The 17,177-nt window shown below is 35.0% G+C and overlaps 1 protein-coding gene across 2 annotated transcripts in view; it reads right to left on the bottom strand.

Annotated features, from left to right (window-relative positions):
* XPR1 (xenotropic and polytropic retrovirus receptor 1) overlaps window positions 1-17,177 on the bottom strand; it is a 218,199-nt gene that overhangs the window by 75,742 nt on the left and 125,280 nt on the right. For both annotated transcript variants that reach the window (XM_025429964.3, XM_049112115.1), the window contains one exon: window positions 10,532-10,633. In XM_025429964.3, the coding sequence (XP_025285749.1) occupies window positions 10,532-10,633 (102 nt within the window). The remainder of the gene's footprint in view (window positions 1-10,531; window positions 10,634-17,177) is intronic.

The raw sequence follows: 17,177 nt of genomic DNA, 5'->3' as shown, positions 1-17,177 counted from the left end.
TTCTTGCTCATTAATGTTCCTGGTTAGCACTACCATCAACTGGAATGCCTTATCCATTTTCACGGTATTCTCCACAGCTTTGTTTCTGATCAAGAAACTCAATTAACAGCAAAGGTAGTAAAGCAATAAGCATATCCATGGAATAAAATGATCTTACTACATATCCAGAAATTGCTGGCCTAAAGAGAGACACTCCAAAGTGAGCTGGGAGACAAACCTCAGTAATAATTGGGTTCTGTCTTACAGGATGCAGTATTAAGACTATTATACTTATTGATGCTTTCACAAACATACCCAAAATACAGAGTCTAAGAATCAAGGGATGGAAATGGGAGTGGCTCATCTCACTATTATGCTAAAAATTCATTCAATTTTAGCTTACCAATCTGTAACTTGAGCTCTGCCTATTGGTTAGTTCTCAAAAGAAAATGCTTCTTTCAGAGGAATGCAACAATGGTTCTACTGAATTAGAAGATGACACTGCCACCTGGACATTTTGGACCCAGCAGGCAAAGAAGTTGTTTACTGGTTAGTGACTCATCTTGATTACCAAGGTGAAAGTGAGTTGCTGGTACACAATAAGAGTAAGGAGGATTGTGTCCATAACCCAGGAAACTGTCTCAAACACATCCTAGTATTTCCGTGACAAGTAATAAAAGTTAGTGGAAAACTACAGAAATTAAAGTCAAAAATTGAGGATTCAGACCCTTCAGTAATTTCAGTTTGGGTCATTCCATTCAGTAAAGAACCCCAGCCAGCTGAGCTTCTGGCTGAGGGCACAAGAAATATGGATTGGTTTGTGGAAAAAGCAAATCATAGATATCAACTATGGCCTCTTGACCTTCTTGTTCTTTTACATAGCTTATATTTTCCTCTCTATCTCTTTCTGTTGTATTCTGGGTAACTACTTCAGCTCTATGTACAAGTGAATAAATTTTGTCTTAATTTTTACCTAATTCACAGGCTTAACTGGCTAAGATATTAATTTCAGTGATTATATTTTCATTTGAAAAAGTTCTGATTTTAAGATTTTATTCATTTGAGAGAGAGCAAGAGAGCCGTGCCATGTACATGAGAGGGGAAGGGGCAGAGGGAGAGATAGAAGCAGACGCCCTGCTGAGCAAAGAGCAGAATGCCAGCCTATCCCAGGACCCTCGAGACCATGACCTGAGCAGACACTTAACCAACTAAGCCACCTAGGCACCTCTCTAATTGGTTATCTTAAAAAGTCAGTTTTTTTTTTTTAAAAGTCAGTTTTGATAGTTTCTTTTTTGTGCATGGTTTTGATATTCTCTTTTAGGTCTTTAGCCCGATTAAGCATGTATTTTATTTTGTATCTAATAATTTTGCATATTTTATGCAGCATTTTACTGTTTTATACTAAGAGGTTTTCAGAATTTCTTCCTAGTCTTCCATATTATGAGAAAGAGAACTGTTCACCTAATTTTCAAATCTCATACTAAAAAGGCAAAATGAATCTCAAGGTTCTTTTTATAGAAGTCAAGCATTTCTATTGCAAAATTGTTCATCTTATTATCCTTCTGATCAAAAACAATATAGAACTTTTTGGTTTTCTTAGTTCACTGTATACTTAGTTATTCAGTATTTTTTTCATGATACTCTTAGATTAAAAGATACATCTGTCTAAAAAAATGATATATCTAACACTTCTGTTTTTTTTTTTTTAAGATTTTATTTATTTATTCATGAGAGACAAAGAGAGAGAGAGAGAGAGAGAGAGAGAGAGAGAGGCAGAGACACAGGCAGAGGAAGAAGCAGGCTCCATGCAGGGAGCCCAACGTGGGACTGGATCCTGGATCTCCAGGATCACGCCCTTGGCTGAAGGCAGCGCTAAACCCTGGGCCACCCGGGCTGCTCTCTAACACTTCTGTTTTATTAACAACTTAAGTACTTATGTCCTAACCACTTAAAAGCCATTTGAAAAAACAGCATACACAAATACAAACACTCGTATAATGAAAGAATGTGAGCATTTATCCAAGGTCAACAAATTAGTTGGCTGATTAAAAACTTCAGGTAATTAGTGAGACCCAAAATCCAGAAAATCATAAGTAATATGAACAATAAACCTTTTATAAAAAAAGATTTTATTTATTTATTCATGAGAGACACAGAGAGAGCCAGAGACAGAGAGAAGCAGGCTCTTCACAGGGAGCCCAATTCAGGACTGATCCCAGGACGTTGGATCACACCCTGAGCCAAAGGCAGAGGCTCGCTCAACTGTGGAGCCACCCGGGGCCTCCCGAACAATAAACTTTCATTGTTGGGAAATTAACATATGAACTTGCCATTTGTTTACCTTCCTTAGCCAGGGTTGTCAATATATAAATTTTGTAATTATTTACATCTTTTATTACTTAGATACTAAAAATGAAAGAAGTCCAAAAACTGGAAAGAAAGAGGAACCATTACTTCCTGCGTGCCAGCAGCAAGTCAAGAAACAAATCCTGCACCATCTGGTAAACTCCTTACTCATTTTACAAGGCTGATCTCAAATATCATTTTCTATCTATAGTCCTTCTTACCTAAAAACTCTCAGGCACCACTTGAAACTCCCTTCTCATGAGGTCACAAATACACATACAAAGCACACTGAACAAAATTCTTTTATGTTTGTTCACTGACTGCGTGCTCTCTAAGCCAATGCTTCTGAGGCAAAAAACAAACAAACAAACAAACAAACAAACAAAAAAACTTCATTTTTTAATGGTGAGAAATTTTTTAATAGCTTTTTCGGATATACTTTGCATTCACCTGCGGTAAACATAGTTTGTCCATTTTTAGTAAATTTCTAGAGTTGTGTAATCATCAACATAATTTTAGAACATTTCTAACATCCCATATACTTCTATTATGGCCACTGGCTGTCAATCCTCACTCCTACCCCTAGCCTCAGGTAACTACTGATCTCCTTTCTGTTTCTACTCATTTACCTTTTCTGGACACTTTTATAAATAAGGAATCATACAATATGTTGTCTTTTATATCTGTCTGGCTTCTTGGCATGATTTTGAGGTTCATCCATTTTGTATCATGTATTAATAGTTTGTTCCTTTCTGTTGAATCATACTATGTTGAGTGGATATACCACATTTCATTTAAATATTCATCAGTTAACAGACATTTGGATTGTTTCTAATCTTTTTTTACTATATAAATTATGCTATTAACATTCACATTTAAATTTTTGTGTAGACCATCATCACCATCTTTGTATTGTAAGAGCCTGCATATAGTAGGCTGAATCCATCTTTGCTGACTGACTGAATGTATAGGAAAAACTTCTCTCTAATAATCCAAGTTCCCATATAGAAATAGAGGAGAAATAAATACCAGGGGTATTCTGCTACTTTTTTGAACTATTGTCTTCCTTAAGGGCAAGACTATCTAGAATAGCATAAGAGGGAGAATCCCTGGTTGGGCATAGGGGAGTATAAAGCATATGTAATTTGAAAAAAAAAAAAAAAGAAAAGAAAATCATTATTACTATAATTATTGGTGTGAGATTTTTATACTTAGCAGAAGAGTTTAATACTTATCAACAGGTTTAAAAAAGATGAAAAACACTGCTTTTGATACCAAGTGTCCAAACCTATGTTTCAATGACACTTCAGTTTCCTAGAGTCAGATCTTCTAAAATCTCAAACATCTGCGGCAGCACAGAATCTGGAAAAAGGTAGATGTGTACATAAAAACGTACTTTGGCCTGTGAATTAAAGTCTAAAAATATACTTAAAAATAAAAACAAATATTTCTAGGTAATTTTATAAATGCTGATGAAAATAGCCTATTTTGGCAATAAATTCCAATTTCTACTCATGCCAATATATCAAGAATGAAAGCAGATTATTACTTTAATATGTTTAATGCCATAGCTCTCAGATAATAAAATATTTGATAAAAATTTCTAAGAACCATTCAAAAACTTTCAAAGCACCTATATGTTCCTCAAAGAGCTACTGGGTTTACAAGATTTTTCTTAGTTTTCACCAGATTTATACATATTTTATTTTTAGAAAAGTGATTTCAGAATTATAACCTATTCTGAAGATATGCTATTATACTCTTATGCAAATGAAGAATAATTCTTGATAAAGTTAGTTTTTTAGAATATATTTATTTATATATTTTATTATTATTATTATTATTTTTAAAGATTTTATTTATTTATTCATAGAGACAGAGAGAGAGAGAGAGAGAGAGAGAGAGAGAGAGAGAGGCAGAGACACAGGCAAAGGGAGAAGCAGGCTCCATGCAGGGAGCCCGACATGGGACTCGATCCCGGGTCTCCAGGATCACACCCCGGGCTGCAGGCGGCGCTAAACCGCTGCACCACCGGGACTGCCCTATTTATTTATTTTAAATTTTATATATTTATTTATTCATGAGAGACACAGGCAGAGGGAGAAGCAGGCTCCATGCAGGGAGCCCAATGCGGGACTCGATTCCGGGATTCCAGGATCACACCCTGGGCCAAAGGCAGGCATTAAACCGCTGAACCACCCAGGGATCCCCAAGAATATATTTATTTTTTTATACTTATTTTGCAATGGTATAAGCTTGCTAATTCAATTTATGGATCTCAGTGTTATTTGAAATAAAAAATAAGTTTGTAAGAAGGGTGAGCCATACTAGATGATTCAGGATAGTTAATTTTATTATATTATGTGAAATTTTTGTTCTGCATTTATCTGGAATTCTTTTTCTTTTTTCAATAAAATATTTTATTTATTAATGAGAGAGAAAGAGAGAGAGAGAGAGAGAGAGAGGCAGAGACATAGAGGGCGAAACAGGCTCCATGCAGGAAGCCTGATGTGGGACTTGATCCTGGAACTCTGGGATCACGCCCTGAGCCAAAGGCAGGTGCTCAACCGCTGAGCCACCCAGGCGTCCCTTATCTGGAATTATTACCTGAATCGTTACACCTCAAAATACTGAATTCTAAAATCTCCATGTATGAATAGAACATAATATTCTTTAATTTTCTCTATAATAATAATTGGATCCTTATTCTCTTACAACTCCAGCCTCAGTAGACTATTTGTTATCCTCCTCAACCCCAAATATGTCATGTATTTTGATGTCACAATGAATTGTATCTGGATAGGTGTTTCCTTGGAAAACTGCACTCCACGTCCTCTCCCACTGTTTATCCCCAATATGCTCCTCCAAGAGCATGTGGAAATGCCTCTGCATTTTCAAAGATCCAATTTAAACTTTATTTCTTCTGGAGGCTTTTCCACAATCCCTCTCTTTTGCTCCAAGTAAAGTCAATGCTTCTTCCTGTCAGTTTCCACTGTACTTTGCAAAATTCTAAAACATCAGGTTATTATAGTATACATAAACTTAAAAGAAATAGATACAACTGGTAAATAAACACATTAGATATAATCAGGTATATTTTATTCTACTATATTCTATTCATACATATGTTTTTAATGGTTGTGATGACCCCAGGTATTTTCATTTCCTGACCTATGTATTCGGTCATAACCTACAGTTTAAAAACATTAATTTAGATGATAGTCGACTTTTTTTATGAAGATGCCATCCTGCAACTGGGTTACTCCATGACCAGGGACATTCCCCAACTTACAGTTTTAGAAAGAAAAAAAATAAAATAAAATAGGAGGAAATGATAGTGGATAGTACATAAATAATTGTAATTTTATTTTTCATCAGGTATGTTAATAAGAAAGCAAGCCAGTGTGGTTGCTTTAATTCACATCCCCTACTTCTCCCCTGACCTTAACCTTCCCTCCAAACCCCATTTTTTAAAAGCTCTTAAGTAATGGATTCTGTTGTAATAAACTCAAGAGAATCATGATGTAGGGCAAAACAGTAAAACAATGGGAATTTTAAACCATATAACAGACCTATGATCAACCTGATTAATATATACTAATCCATGTCTTTAGACACATAGAAGCAAAGAGCTAAACCAGCCATTAAGTCATAATTTAGCTATGTGGGTACTAGACACATATAATCACTTGTAAACTGAATATTTATTATTTCAGTGAAAGAGATGCTTATGTTTTATTACACTCAGTGGCATAACAATATAAAATGCCTCAAACTCGATAATAAAGAACAAACACATAACAGGATTATAGTTATAACTGTAACAGAAATAGTTCTAATATACAGTTGGTCTTGCATATATATGAACCCTGAAAATATTTTACAGCCAAGAAATAAATGTTTCTATTGCCATAATTTTCATACTTACAAAGAACACTACTGTAATTCCTTTCCTTCTTCCTTCCCCCTTCTCTCTCTGTTTTTTGGTACAGTTTTTACTATAAGCTTGTAACACTGTTCTGAATTCATAGTAACTGAAGCCAAAAGATTAGGACAGGTAAGAAAAAACTGAGATTGTTTAGAAACAAAGGAAAAAGACTATTTAAAACATTCCAACCAAAAATAAATAAATAAATAAATAAATAAATAAATAAGGCCTTGCCTGTTTTAATTGTGGAATATTAAAAGCAACAGATATATTCTAAGATTTTGTTTTTATTTAAGTACATAAAAACACTGCTTCGAAGCTAAGTATTTTGAATGGAGAAAGCAAACTGGTTCTAGCAAAGACAAAAATGTTGTAATATAAAGTGATTAATATTACCCATGGAAAAGGACATTACTGATCACCACAAAAAAGATTTCTAACACTATAGCTTTCAGGATTGACACCATTTTTAGTACTAGAAGAGATCTAGGAGACTTTAGTGACTAGTAATGTTATCACCAAAAAGGAGTCTTCCTTTAGAAAACTTCCCTTTCTTCCCATGGTCTTCAAATATTAAAAGATTTTATCTGTTGGGGCACTTGGGTGGCTCAGTTGGTTAAGCTTCTGACTATTGGTTTTGGCTCAGCCAGTGATTTCATAGGTCCTGGGATCAAGCCCTGTGCCAGGTTCCGTGCTCAGTGTGGGGTTTGCTTGAGGATTTTCTCCCTCTACCCTCTCCTCACCTGAGTACTCTCTTTCCCTAAGATAAATAATTTTTTTAATTAAAAAATATTTCATCTATTAATATAAATGTTCATATTATATTAACCAAAATTATGTAATAAAACATAAAGAGTAATAAAATGACTTACATCAGGTTTTGTGAAATACTGACAAATAGCTTCTGATTCCTCACAGGTGGAACCCAAGAGGGCTGGGAATCAATTTGCTCATTTTACTAGCAAGTACATGGAAGCCTAGAAAGGTTAAATGGTAAACTTCTAAAAAAATAGTAATAAGGTTAAAAAATCCAAAATGTAACTGGTAGGTAATAGAATTGATATGAAAATAAGTATCTACATTTTAGTAGTATTCACTGTTTTGTTTGGCTTTTATAGCATTTTGTTTGGGGTATTTAAAAGTTTCACTCAAGACTACATCTCACTTAAAAGTGACCATTCTGAGCAGCCCGGGTGGCTCAGCGTTTTAGGGCTGCCTTCGGCCCAGGGCCTGATCCTGGAGATCCGGGATCGAGTCCCATGTCAGGGTCCCTGCATGGAGCCTGCTTCTCTCTCTGCCTGTGTCTCTGCATCTGTCTCTCTCCCTCTCTGTGTCTCATAAATAAATGAAATCTTTAAAAAAAAAAGTGACTGTTTTTAGCTAACAATTAAATAATTGGTGAGATACAAGTGGGTGGAGGTAGGCTGAACTCATCCTGTATTATTTTTTCTAGGTTTTCTGTGCCCTAGTGTCTGAGAATTGCAGTCTATGAGACAAACTGCCATGGAGAAGGTGGCTAAATAAGGAGAAAAATAATATTGTCTAGGACAAGTGCCAAATTCTATTTCTGTCAATCATGTCTTCATATTACCCATCACTTCCTGACATGGCAAAAAGTCAGTCTGAAGACTATCAATTTGTACCTACTCTGTGGTGACATCAAGTGGCATGCCCTAGTGGCCCTGCCAATACACAGAGAAAAAGGAAGTCATTTAATAATCATAGCCTCCAAATTTTTAATTGTAGAAAGCCTAAAATTATTTCTGACAAAGAATCAAATCAAAGATACCATTTTTCAAACTAGGGTTGTAAGACCAATATGGGGTCATTAAAAGCAATTGTGTGGATCATAAGTCAGCATTTTATAAGTCAAATAGAAATAAATATAGAAAATAGAATATATTACACATAGAAAGGATATTACTCTATGAAAATAATTTTAATTGTTTAAATATATTGCATATATACACATATATAGATGCATACAAACATACATAAAACACACATATCTGACTAGGTGTAATGGGTCACAATTTATATACAGTTTTTACTATAACTTAACATATAAAAAATATGTAACTATTGTTAACAGTAGAGATTTCTTTTGCTGTATCTACCAAGAAGTATTATTTACTCTTTCTAAACTAAATTACCCAAGTAGAGTGGGGCTCAGAGATCCTTCCCCAAATCATAGCAAAAGAAAAATGCTAATAAACTTGACCTTGTATATCTTTCATTTACAGCCTTAGGTCATATACTACAGGCTTTTCTCAGTCTAAACACTCTTTCCCCTGCAAGTGCCTTCCTCTTTTAGCTTCCTCTTCCTCATTCTTCATTACATGGCTGACCTCTCCTTCTCTGTCTATACTGCTGGTTCCTCTTTTCCTCCTACCTCCTAACTGCAGAAATTATCTTTGTTCTTGCACACTGCCATTTCACTGTACATTTTTCCCTAGCTGAAAATCTATTCATCACAGTTTCAAAAAATATTTCTATTTTGTCTCTGCATTCTAGGTGCTTACAATGTAGTGAAAAGGACATGCATGTATACTGTGCCCTTTCATGGCTCTGTGCCTCTGCATGAACTGTTCTCTTTGCCTAGGAGTCCAGCCATAAGTAAAAGATGAGGAGAAAAACATAGAATTAAGGCATTTGCTTCCTTTTCTGTTTCTTTTTTGCTAGACTTCCTAAGACTAAACCAGTAAAAAGGGAAGTCAATGATGCATTTATTTACTAATTCTTAGAAGAAATAGTTATTGGAGCAAAGTCTTAAGGAGCTAAAATTTAGTCAGTAGTTGTACAGATTTGCCACGGATTGAAGAGAAATATCTTTCTAAAAAGATTGGAAGAAAATAAAGAAGGGTAAGAATGTCAACAAGTATTTAGGGGGAAGGGTGGCATAGATATGCATACTATATTATACACCAAGAGGAGCTAAAAGTCTTTATTTAAAAAAAATTTATTTAAAAAAATTTTTTTTTAAGATTTATGGAGAAAGAAACTCAAGATTATGCTGAGTTCAGAGTCTGACACAGGACTTGATCCCATGACCCTGAGGAGCAGGACCTGCCTGAGTCAAAACCAAGTCGGACACTTAACCAACTGCACCACTCAGGCACCCCTGAAGTACTTTATTTTTATTTGTAGAGTAGGAGGTATAATGAGCATGATGGAGAAGATGGTAGGGTCAGAGAATTCAAGAGAATGGTGTTGGGTTTATAAAAACATTTTGGAGGAGTGCCTGGGTGGCTTTAGTCAGTTGAGCATCTGACTCTTCATCTCAGCTCAGGTCTTGATCTTGAGGTCATGGGTTTGTGGGTTTGGACCCTGTGCTGGGCTCCATGCTGGGTGTGAAACCTGCTTAAAAGTAAACAAAAAAAACCCCACATTGGAGCATGGAAAAGGGCACTGATTAGGACCCATGGGCAGCTTTGAGGACATAGTTAAGAATGTAATAATGAATTTATACTAGTTCATATTTGTTCTACTGTGATTTCTGCCCCCCTGACTATCCTAAGCAACCTGTGCATAAGCATAAAGACAGTAAAAAAAAGCTGCATTGGTCCACAGCTGGAATTTCACTAGGCAGAAGCATATAAGGCAATGAAGGTGAGGACATTAAAAAGCACAAGGGACAAGGTGCTTAACGTAATTGATGGAGAAGGAAGTAACCCTGGGAGGGGCCTTATCTACTGGAATAGATGAGGGAGTCAAGAAACTTGAGCTTTGTGAGATGAAAAGAGATATTAAAGGAATAGGGTGGTATATGAATACATATAACAGAATTTTAAAGGGTCAGACAGAAATAAATGGAAGTTCTAGTATTTTCTGCTCAACTTCAATAGCATCTTGTAGAGGACACTATAGAGACAATGCTCTAGAGAGACAGAAATGAATATTCAATACAATGGAAAGGTAAAGTGATGTAATTAATAAGCAGGAACTGTGTAATTCAGCTCTGAAATAATAAAATCAAACATCTGACTCTTTACAGCTTCAGACTGGACTTTAGTGAAGCTCTATCAAAGTACTGGTTCATAATGAGGTTCCCAAATCTTTGCAAATGCAACATATTCTAGGCAATGACCATATTAGGCTTAAATATTGAGGTGCTAGATGTATTACTACCCCCAGCTAAAGAAAATATCTCTAAGTGCAGTACAGGAGAAAAACAAGCCCTAGTTTAAAAATGATGATAAAAAAGTTAAACATGGCAGTGTTGCTCTTTCCTTAGCAGCAGAAATTGTCTCCTGTATATTGTACCAAAAACCTACTCACCTGAATAAAACGTGTTGATTTTGGCAAGTTCCTTTTCACAGGTTTGGAAGAATTTTTCTTCAAACTTGGCAAAATACCTCTTTACTGTGTCTTCATCTGTAACTGAAGGCAAGGAAAAATTTAAATATCCAATGACTAATAAAGAAAACTAAGGAAATAAAATCTAAAGGTACTACTTTCTTAGTCTTCAAAATGACAACAATGAACTGTGAACCATATTAAGAAAAGAGTACTGAAAGGCCTCTTAATAGGAACACATTATTTTTTAACTGAATAAGACTCACTAAGTCTCTATTATAATAAACTTATAGTGGTAAAAAAAAAAAAGTGTTCTAAAACTTCAGGAGAGGAAGACACTACTGTCGATAAAGGTGATCAAGAAAGACTTAAAGTGTTGGGAGTTGAAATGAGTAGGATTTAGCAAGAGTAAATATTTCAGGGAATAAATAAACAGAAAATGAATACATGAATATATAATATGTTACAGGAAAAAATGAGTTGATTGTTTCTACTATATTATATTGCTTTCTACTCATTTTCACTTAGCTGCACCAAATACAGGAAAAAAATTATAGACTGATGGTTATAAATTACATATTATTTTTTTTTAAAGATTTTATTTATTCACAAGAGTCACACACAGAGAGAGGCAGAGACACACATAGAGAGAGAAGCAGGCTCCATGCAGGGAGCTCGATGTGGGACTTGATCCTGGGTCTCCAGGATCACACCCTGGGCTGAAGGTGGTGCTAAACCGCTGAGCTACCAGGGCTACCCTAAATTACATATTCTAAGACTACAGTTGCTGGGTAGGAAGATAAGTGAGTTGACCAAATGGAATATTGTACAAGTATGGTGATAAACAGCAAATGACACCTTCGGGATTAGTAGTATGGATTCTGGCAAGTGAGAACAGATGTACATCTAGTTAGTTGCTGCCCTGTGGTGACAGGGGGTTAAAGTTGTCAGATCTTCCAATTTTCAGAAGTCATAAAATCTAGATATTTTAAAAATACAGTGTAGACTAATCAATATATGTCTCTGGAGGCTTGATCCACTTTGTGAATTCTGTTATGTAGCTGTCAATTTACTGAATACCATAAGTATAGATATCTGTAGCCTCAGGAACCCCCAAACCTAAATGGGTACGTTTCTTGTCCAAGTGAGATCTGCCTAGACTCCAGATAGTAATCATAATTTAGAACTATCCTATTTCTGGATCTCTGGGGCAATCTAAGCTTCAAATGTGTAGAAAAATATAGGTCCTTTTATGTTTCCCCAATCTTAGAGCAATCCCAAAAACTCTTGAACAAATCATCTGTCCAGGAGGAAGAGAAACAGTATTTCCCTGAGTAATATGCAGTACATACATATACATACTAATTCTTTGTACCAGAGATAGTTTAAGGAAAAACAAAAGCTTAAAATGAAGTTCTAAAAAGCATGTCAAATCTATTCACTTATTTTGAGTAACACATTAAAAAAAAATAAAAACTACACTACACAAAACCTTGAAATATTTATATATCTACTTCTATACTTCTTATGTTTTAGAACTTAACAGATAACAAAGGATTGTATTGATTTTAAGTAAAGAAAGGGTGGCCACTTTAAGTTCTTCATGTAAGCTCCATAATTTAGGTATAATAAAGGCTATAGCTGCCCAAGGTCACGGAGAATTATTTTTTCAAAGCAAAAAGCAGGTCAAAGCTTTCTTTTAAGGTGACCTTGAGTTAGAGATGACCCATGGTAACAGATGCTGCTCTTGTAATAGCATTTAGCTATAGCTGATTTAAAATAAAAGTAGTATCTCATTCTACTTTATTACCCATTTTTAAAATTTTTACTTTATTGGATTGTTAGGGGAAAAAAAACCCAAAAGCAAAATAAAGGCTTAGCCATATTTACTTTGTTTCCTTATAAAAAGAACAAAGTTGTTCACCAAAGCAATTTAAATATAGCTTATTTTAAAAATAATTTTAACATATTAATATTTACACACAGGTTGCATATTCAGCAACATCAACTATTTAAAAGATTACTGAGGGCAGCCCTGGTGGCTCAGCGGTTTAGCGCTGCCTGCAGCCCAGGGTGTGATCCTGGAGACCCGGGATTGAGTCCCACATTGGGTTCCCTGCATGGAGCCTGCTTCTCCCTCTGCCTGTGTCTCTGCCTCTCTCTCTCACTCTCTCTGTGTGTCTCTATGAATAAATAAATAAAAATATATATAAAAAAATATAAATAAATAAAAGCATGGGATTTACTTTAAAAAAAAGGATTACTGAGCCTAGAAACCAAAAAATCTAAGTAAGCCTCTAATAAACTAAAACACATAAGTTTCATGTATTAAAGCATGAATATTCTACCTATTAATCACATATGAATCCTTCATTTCCTAGATTAAAGATTGTTTTATCTAAAATATTAGTAGTCTCTTATGTAGACTGCTGGTTCACATATAACTTAATAGTCACAAATCAGAAGAGGGTAGAGTAAGGTTACAGCAATACTAAAAAGTAATAGCAAAAGAAAAGAGGAAAGAACAATACATAAAAATAGATCTGCATATACAGGTACCCCCCTTTTTTGAAAGTTCAAGTTACACCACTTTGCTTTTACAAAAGACATGAGGTTTTTTGGGGGTTTTTTGTTTTGTTTTGTTTGCTAACTAAAAAGAAATCTGTAGAGGATTTTTGCTTTTACCCTCTCCCCCAAAAAATAGTTTCCAGCATTTGTTTTGCAGCAAGCCATTACAAAGGCATCAAGCACCCTGGCAGTACGAGTGGCACCCCCAAGCTCCTTCCCTGGGAATTGCACTTAGCATCTCAACACCAAGTCGCCAAAGCTTTGGACTGTGTCTGTGAGCATATCTATGCTTTATTTCGATTTATTTTGTGCATCTGTTACCAAAGTATGTCCTAAGGTATCAGAAAAGCCTAAGATAAGATATTTTTTGGTTCTGGGAACAATAAATTAATGTTTCTACATAAATTAATGTTAACTGCGTCTTCATATCATTTTTTTTTTAAGATGTTATTTATTTATTCATGAGAGACACAGAGAGAGAGAGGCAGAGACACAGGCAGAGGGAGAAGCAGTCTCCACACAGAAGCCCGATGTAACTTGATGCTGGGACTCCAGGACATGCCCCAGGCCAAAGGCAGGCACCAAACTGCTGAGCCACCCAGAGGTCCCATTCATATCATTTTGGCTTACAAAAAAAAAGGTTTCATAGGAACAGTCTACTTTGGGGAAAACATGTACACGGGGATTTAAGATTAAGATAAAGGGTGCTTCAAATCAGTGAGAAAAGAATGGACCATATAAAAAATAGGGTTGAGCTATTCATTTAAATAAACTCCAAATGGAGTTGAAACAATGTCATAAAACACAAGAAAAATAAATAACTCCAATGAGGAAAGTTTTCCTAAACATTACACAAAATAGGCCATAAAGGGAATGACCAACATCTCACAAAATGAAAAATCTCCACTCCACAAAATACCATAAGCAAACTTAAGACAAGCAATAGACAGGGAAAACATAACTGCAACATTTAAATTAAGGATTTACATGCAAAATAGACTTCAAAATGTCTTACAAATCAATATATTTAAAAGATATTTCATAAGAAAAATGAAATTTTTAGATAAATTAGAGCAATTCATAGATAAATACAAATGGCTAATGAACAAAGAAAAATGCTCAATATCCCGGGTATCAGTTATATGTGACTTTAAAATAATGAAATGTAATTTTTAAACCATCAGACTGAAATAAACTTTAAAATATTATTTCAGCAATGGTAAAGGTAAATGAACTCTCACTCCCTATTGGTGGGAATGTAAATGTGTAAAGCCATTTAGGAAGGCAATCAGAGAGTAGCCATCAAAACATTCAGCGTGTTTAATCCCACATGTAAGAAATATACTCTAAAGGAATCTCGGCACAAAAAGATGTGTACGCAAGGATGTACATGAAGCACTGTTTTTAATAGCGATAAAACAAAGTAACGTCCAACAAAAGGGGAACAGTTAATCAAATTATAGTAACATCATATAACACTCTGCAGCCATTTAAAAAAAAAAAATACATCCCAGTATGTATGAAAATCCCAAGACACACTACTGATGAAAAATTTAAATAACAGCATATATACAGCATGACCTCATTTATGAAAAGATATGTGCATAAAACAATATTCATATGTACATTCAGAGAGAAGATTGGAAGGATGCATGCCAAACTGTTAGTTGTGGTTATCTCATTTGAAAGAGTAGGTATGAGAGGGAGTCTCTCATTTTGCTATCTATATTTACTGTATTGCTTGAATCCATTACGATGAAATGTATTCACAAATGATAAACAAATTGCGTTGTGCAAAGAGTATTATTATTAACTGGAAGAAGAAAAGAAACATGTTACATCCAAAGCTTTAAATTATACATAGTAAAACCTAACCAGCATAGCTAGTTGAAAAGACTTAACTAAGAATTTATTATTATTATTATTTTTTTTTTAAAGATTTTATTTATTTATTCATGAGAGAGAAAGAAGAGGCAGAGACACAGGCAGAGGGAGAAGCAGACTCCATGCAGGGAGCCCGATGTGGGACTTGATCCCGGGTCTCCAAGATCATGCTGAAGGCAGCACTAAACCGCTGAGCCAGCCGGGCTGCCCTTAACTAAGAATTTAGAGGTATTCAGGATGATTAAGCCTTTCACTCTGTTACGAGAAGTTGGGAGAATGCTGATTTTACAAAACATCAATCTCTATAATATATATATAGGAATGCTTCCTATAACTACAACCTATATAAGGACTGCTTCCTATAACTATAACCTACCTGCTGGATAATGGTAGAAATCAATAACTCTAAATTGGAGAAACAGAATTTTAGTGTTCAGAAACCAACTAGCCAATTTTCCTTGGTTTAGAGGTAAGAAAACACAGGTGCAGAGAACCTAGATAAAAAAGAGGGTTTTTTCCCCTCTCCAGTAACAATTTAAGTTTTATAGAAACTCACTATATTTTATTATAAAATAATGAATATAAAAGTGTCTACTATGTGTTACTTAACTGTGCAGCCACCACCTCCCAAAATTTGTATGTTGAATCCCTAATCCCCAATGTGACAGGGCCTTTGAGGAGGTAATTAAGATCAAATGGGGTCATAAGGATTGGGCCTTATTCCAATAGGACTGGTGTCCTTATAAAAAGAGGAAAAGACATCAGAGATAGCCTCAGTGGACACTGAGAAAAGGCATGTGAAAAACATCCAGAAGACCCTCTGCAAAGAAGGAAGAGAGGCCTTATGGAAAGCAGGCACCTGACCTTGCATTTCAGTCCTGAGGATTTGTGAGAACAAAAGGTTCTATTGATTAAGCCACACATCTATGGTATTCTGCAATGGAAGCCCATGTACACTAATACAATGAATTTAACATGTTCTGAATTCAATAATTAGTCTCAAAAGACTAAGTCTACTTTTTAAAAAGGTAGCAAACATATAACAAGATATATCAACAATTACAAGATTAGCATCAACAGGAAAAAAAAAAAAGCAGACAAAGGGGAGGAAAGTCCAGAATTAGTGAAGAATGACTCAGAGAACCTTGCTGTAGAGAATCTTTCACTGTGAGCTAAATAAATATTAATTCAGTCAGTTATACTAAAGAGAGAGAGAGAATATGATGGGGAGATTTCTTTGTCACTTCTATTATGGTCAAAATTTCATCTCAAATTTATAGATGACAGAAAATTTCTTTCTCATCCACCCCGCAAATTAGTAAGTTAATAGAAAATGACTCTAAAAGTACTATTCAAGGTAAAACATTCCTATTGCATAGCAACCACCACCAAGTGCTTTTTATAGCAATTGTCAGGAATATTTTAATTTTAATTTTTAAAAAAGATTTATTTATTTATTTGAGAGAGAAGAGAGAGCATGCAACCTCATGCAACAGAAGGGGAAGAGGGAGAGAAACTCAAGCAGACTCTCTGCTGAGTGAGGAGCCTGATGTGGGGCTCAATCTCACCACCCTGAGATCATGATCTGGTATGACCAAGAGGTGGACACTCAACCAACTGAGCCACCCAACTGCCCCAGGAATATTTTTATTTTTATACCAAAAGTGTCATCTTACTTTCACATGCATTCTCTCAAAAACCAATTTCTTAAAACCATTATTAATTTTTTCACATATCTCATATGTTCCACTCAACTTTTTATTACAATTTTCAATGTTCTTTATTTCTAGATCTTTAAGATATTGAAGAACAGGGATTTTTTTAATCTTTTTAGATCCTATGCCTAACATAATGTCTGGGAGACAGTATGTGCTTCATACTTTTTTTTTTTAATGGCACGTGTTAAAACAATGTTAATCATTTTTTAATCATTATGATGTATTAATAAAGTTTTAAAAAATGAAATTTCAACAACTGGATATTCATGCACAAAGGATTTAATTGTACCCAACCTCATACCATCCATGATTCTAAATAGATCAAAGACGTAAATGCAAAAGTTAAAACTCTAAAACTCTCAAAAGAGGCATAAATCTTCCAGACTGTAGCTGAGGCAATGGTTTCTTAGATATGACACAAAAAGCAGAAGAGATGAAAGAAAAAGTTGATATATTGG

Source organism: Canis lupus, chromosome 7, assembly GCF_003254725.2.
Source record: "Canis lupus dingo isolate Sandy chromosome 7, ASM325472v2, whole genome shotgun sequence".
NCBI lineage: Eukaryota > Metazoa > Chordata > Mammalia > Carnivora > Canidae > Canis > Canis lupus.
This window is presented reverse-complemented; position numbering and strand designations above follow the sequence as displayed.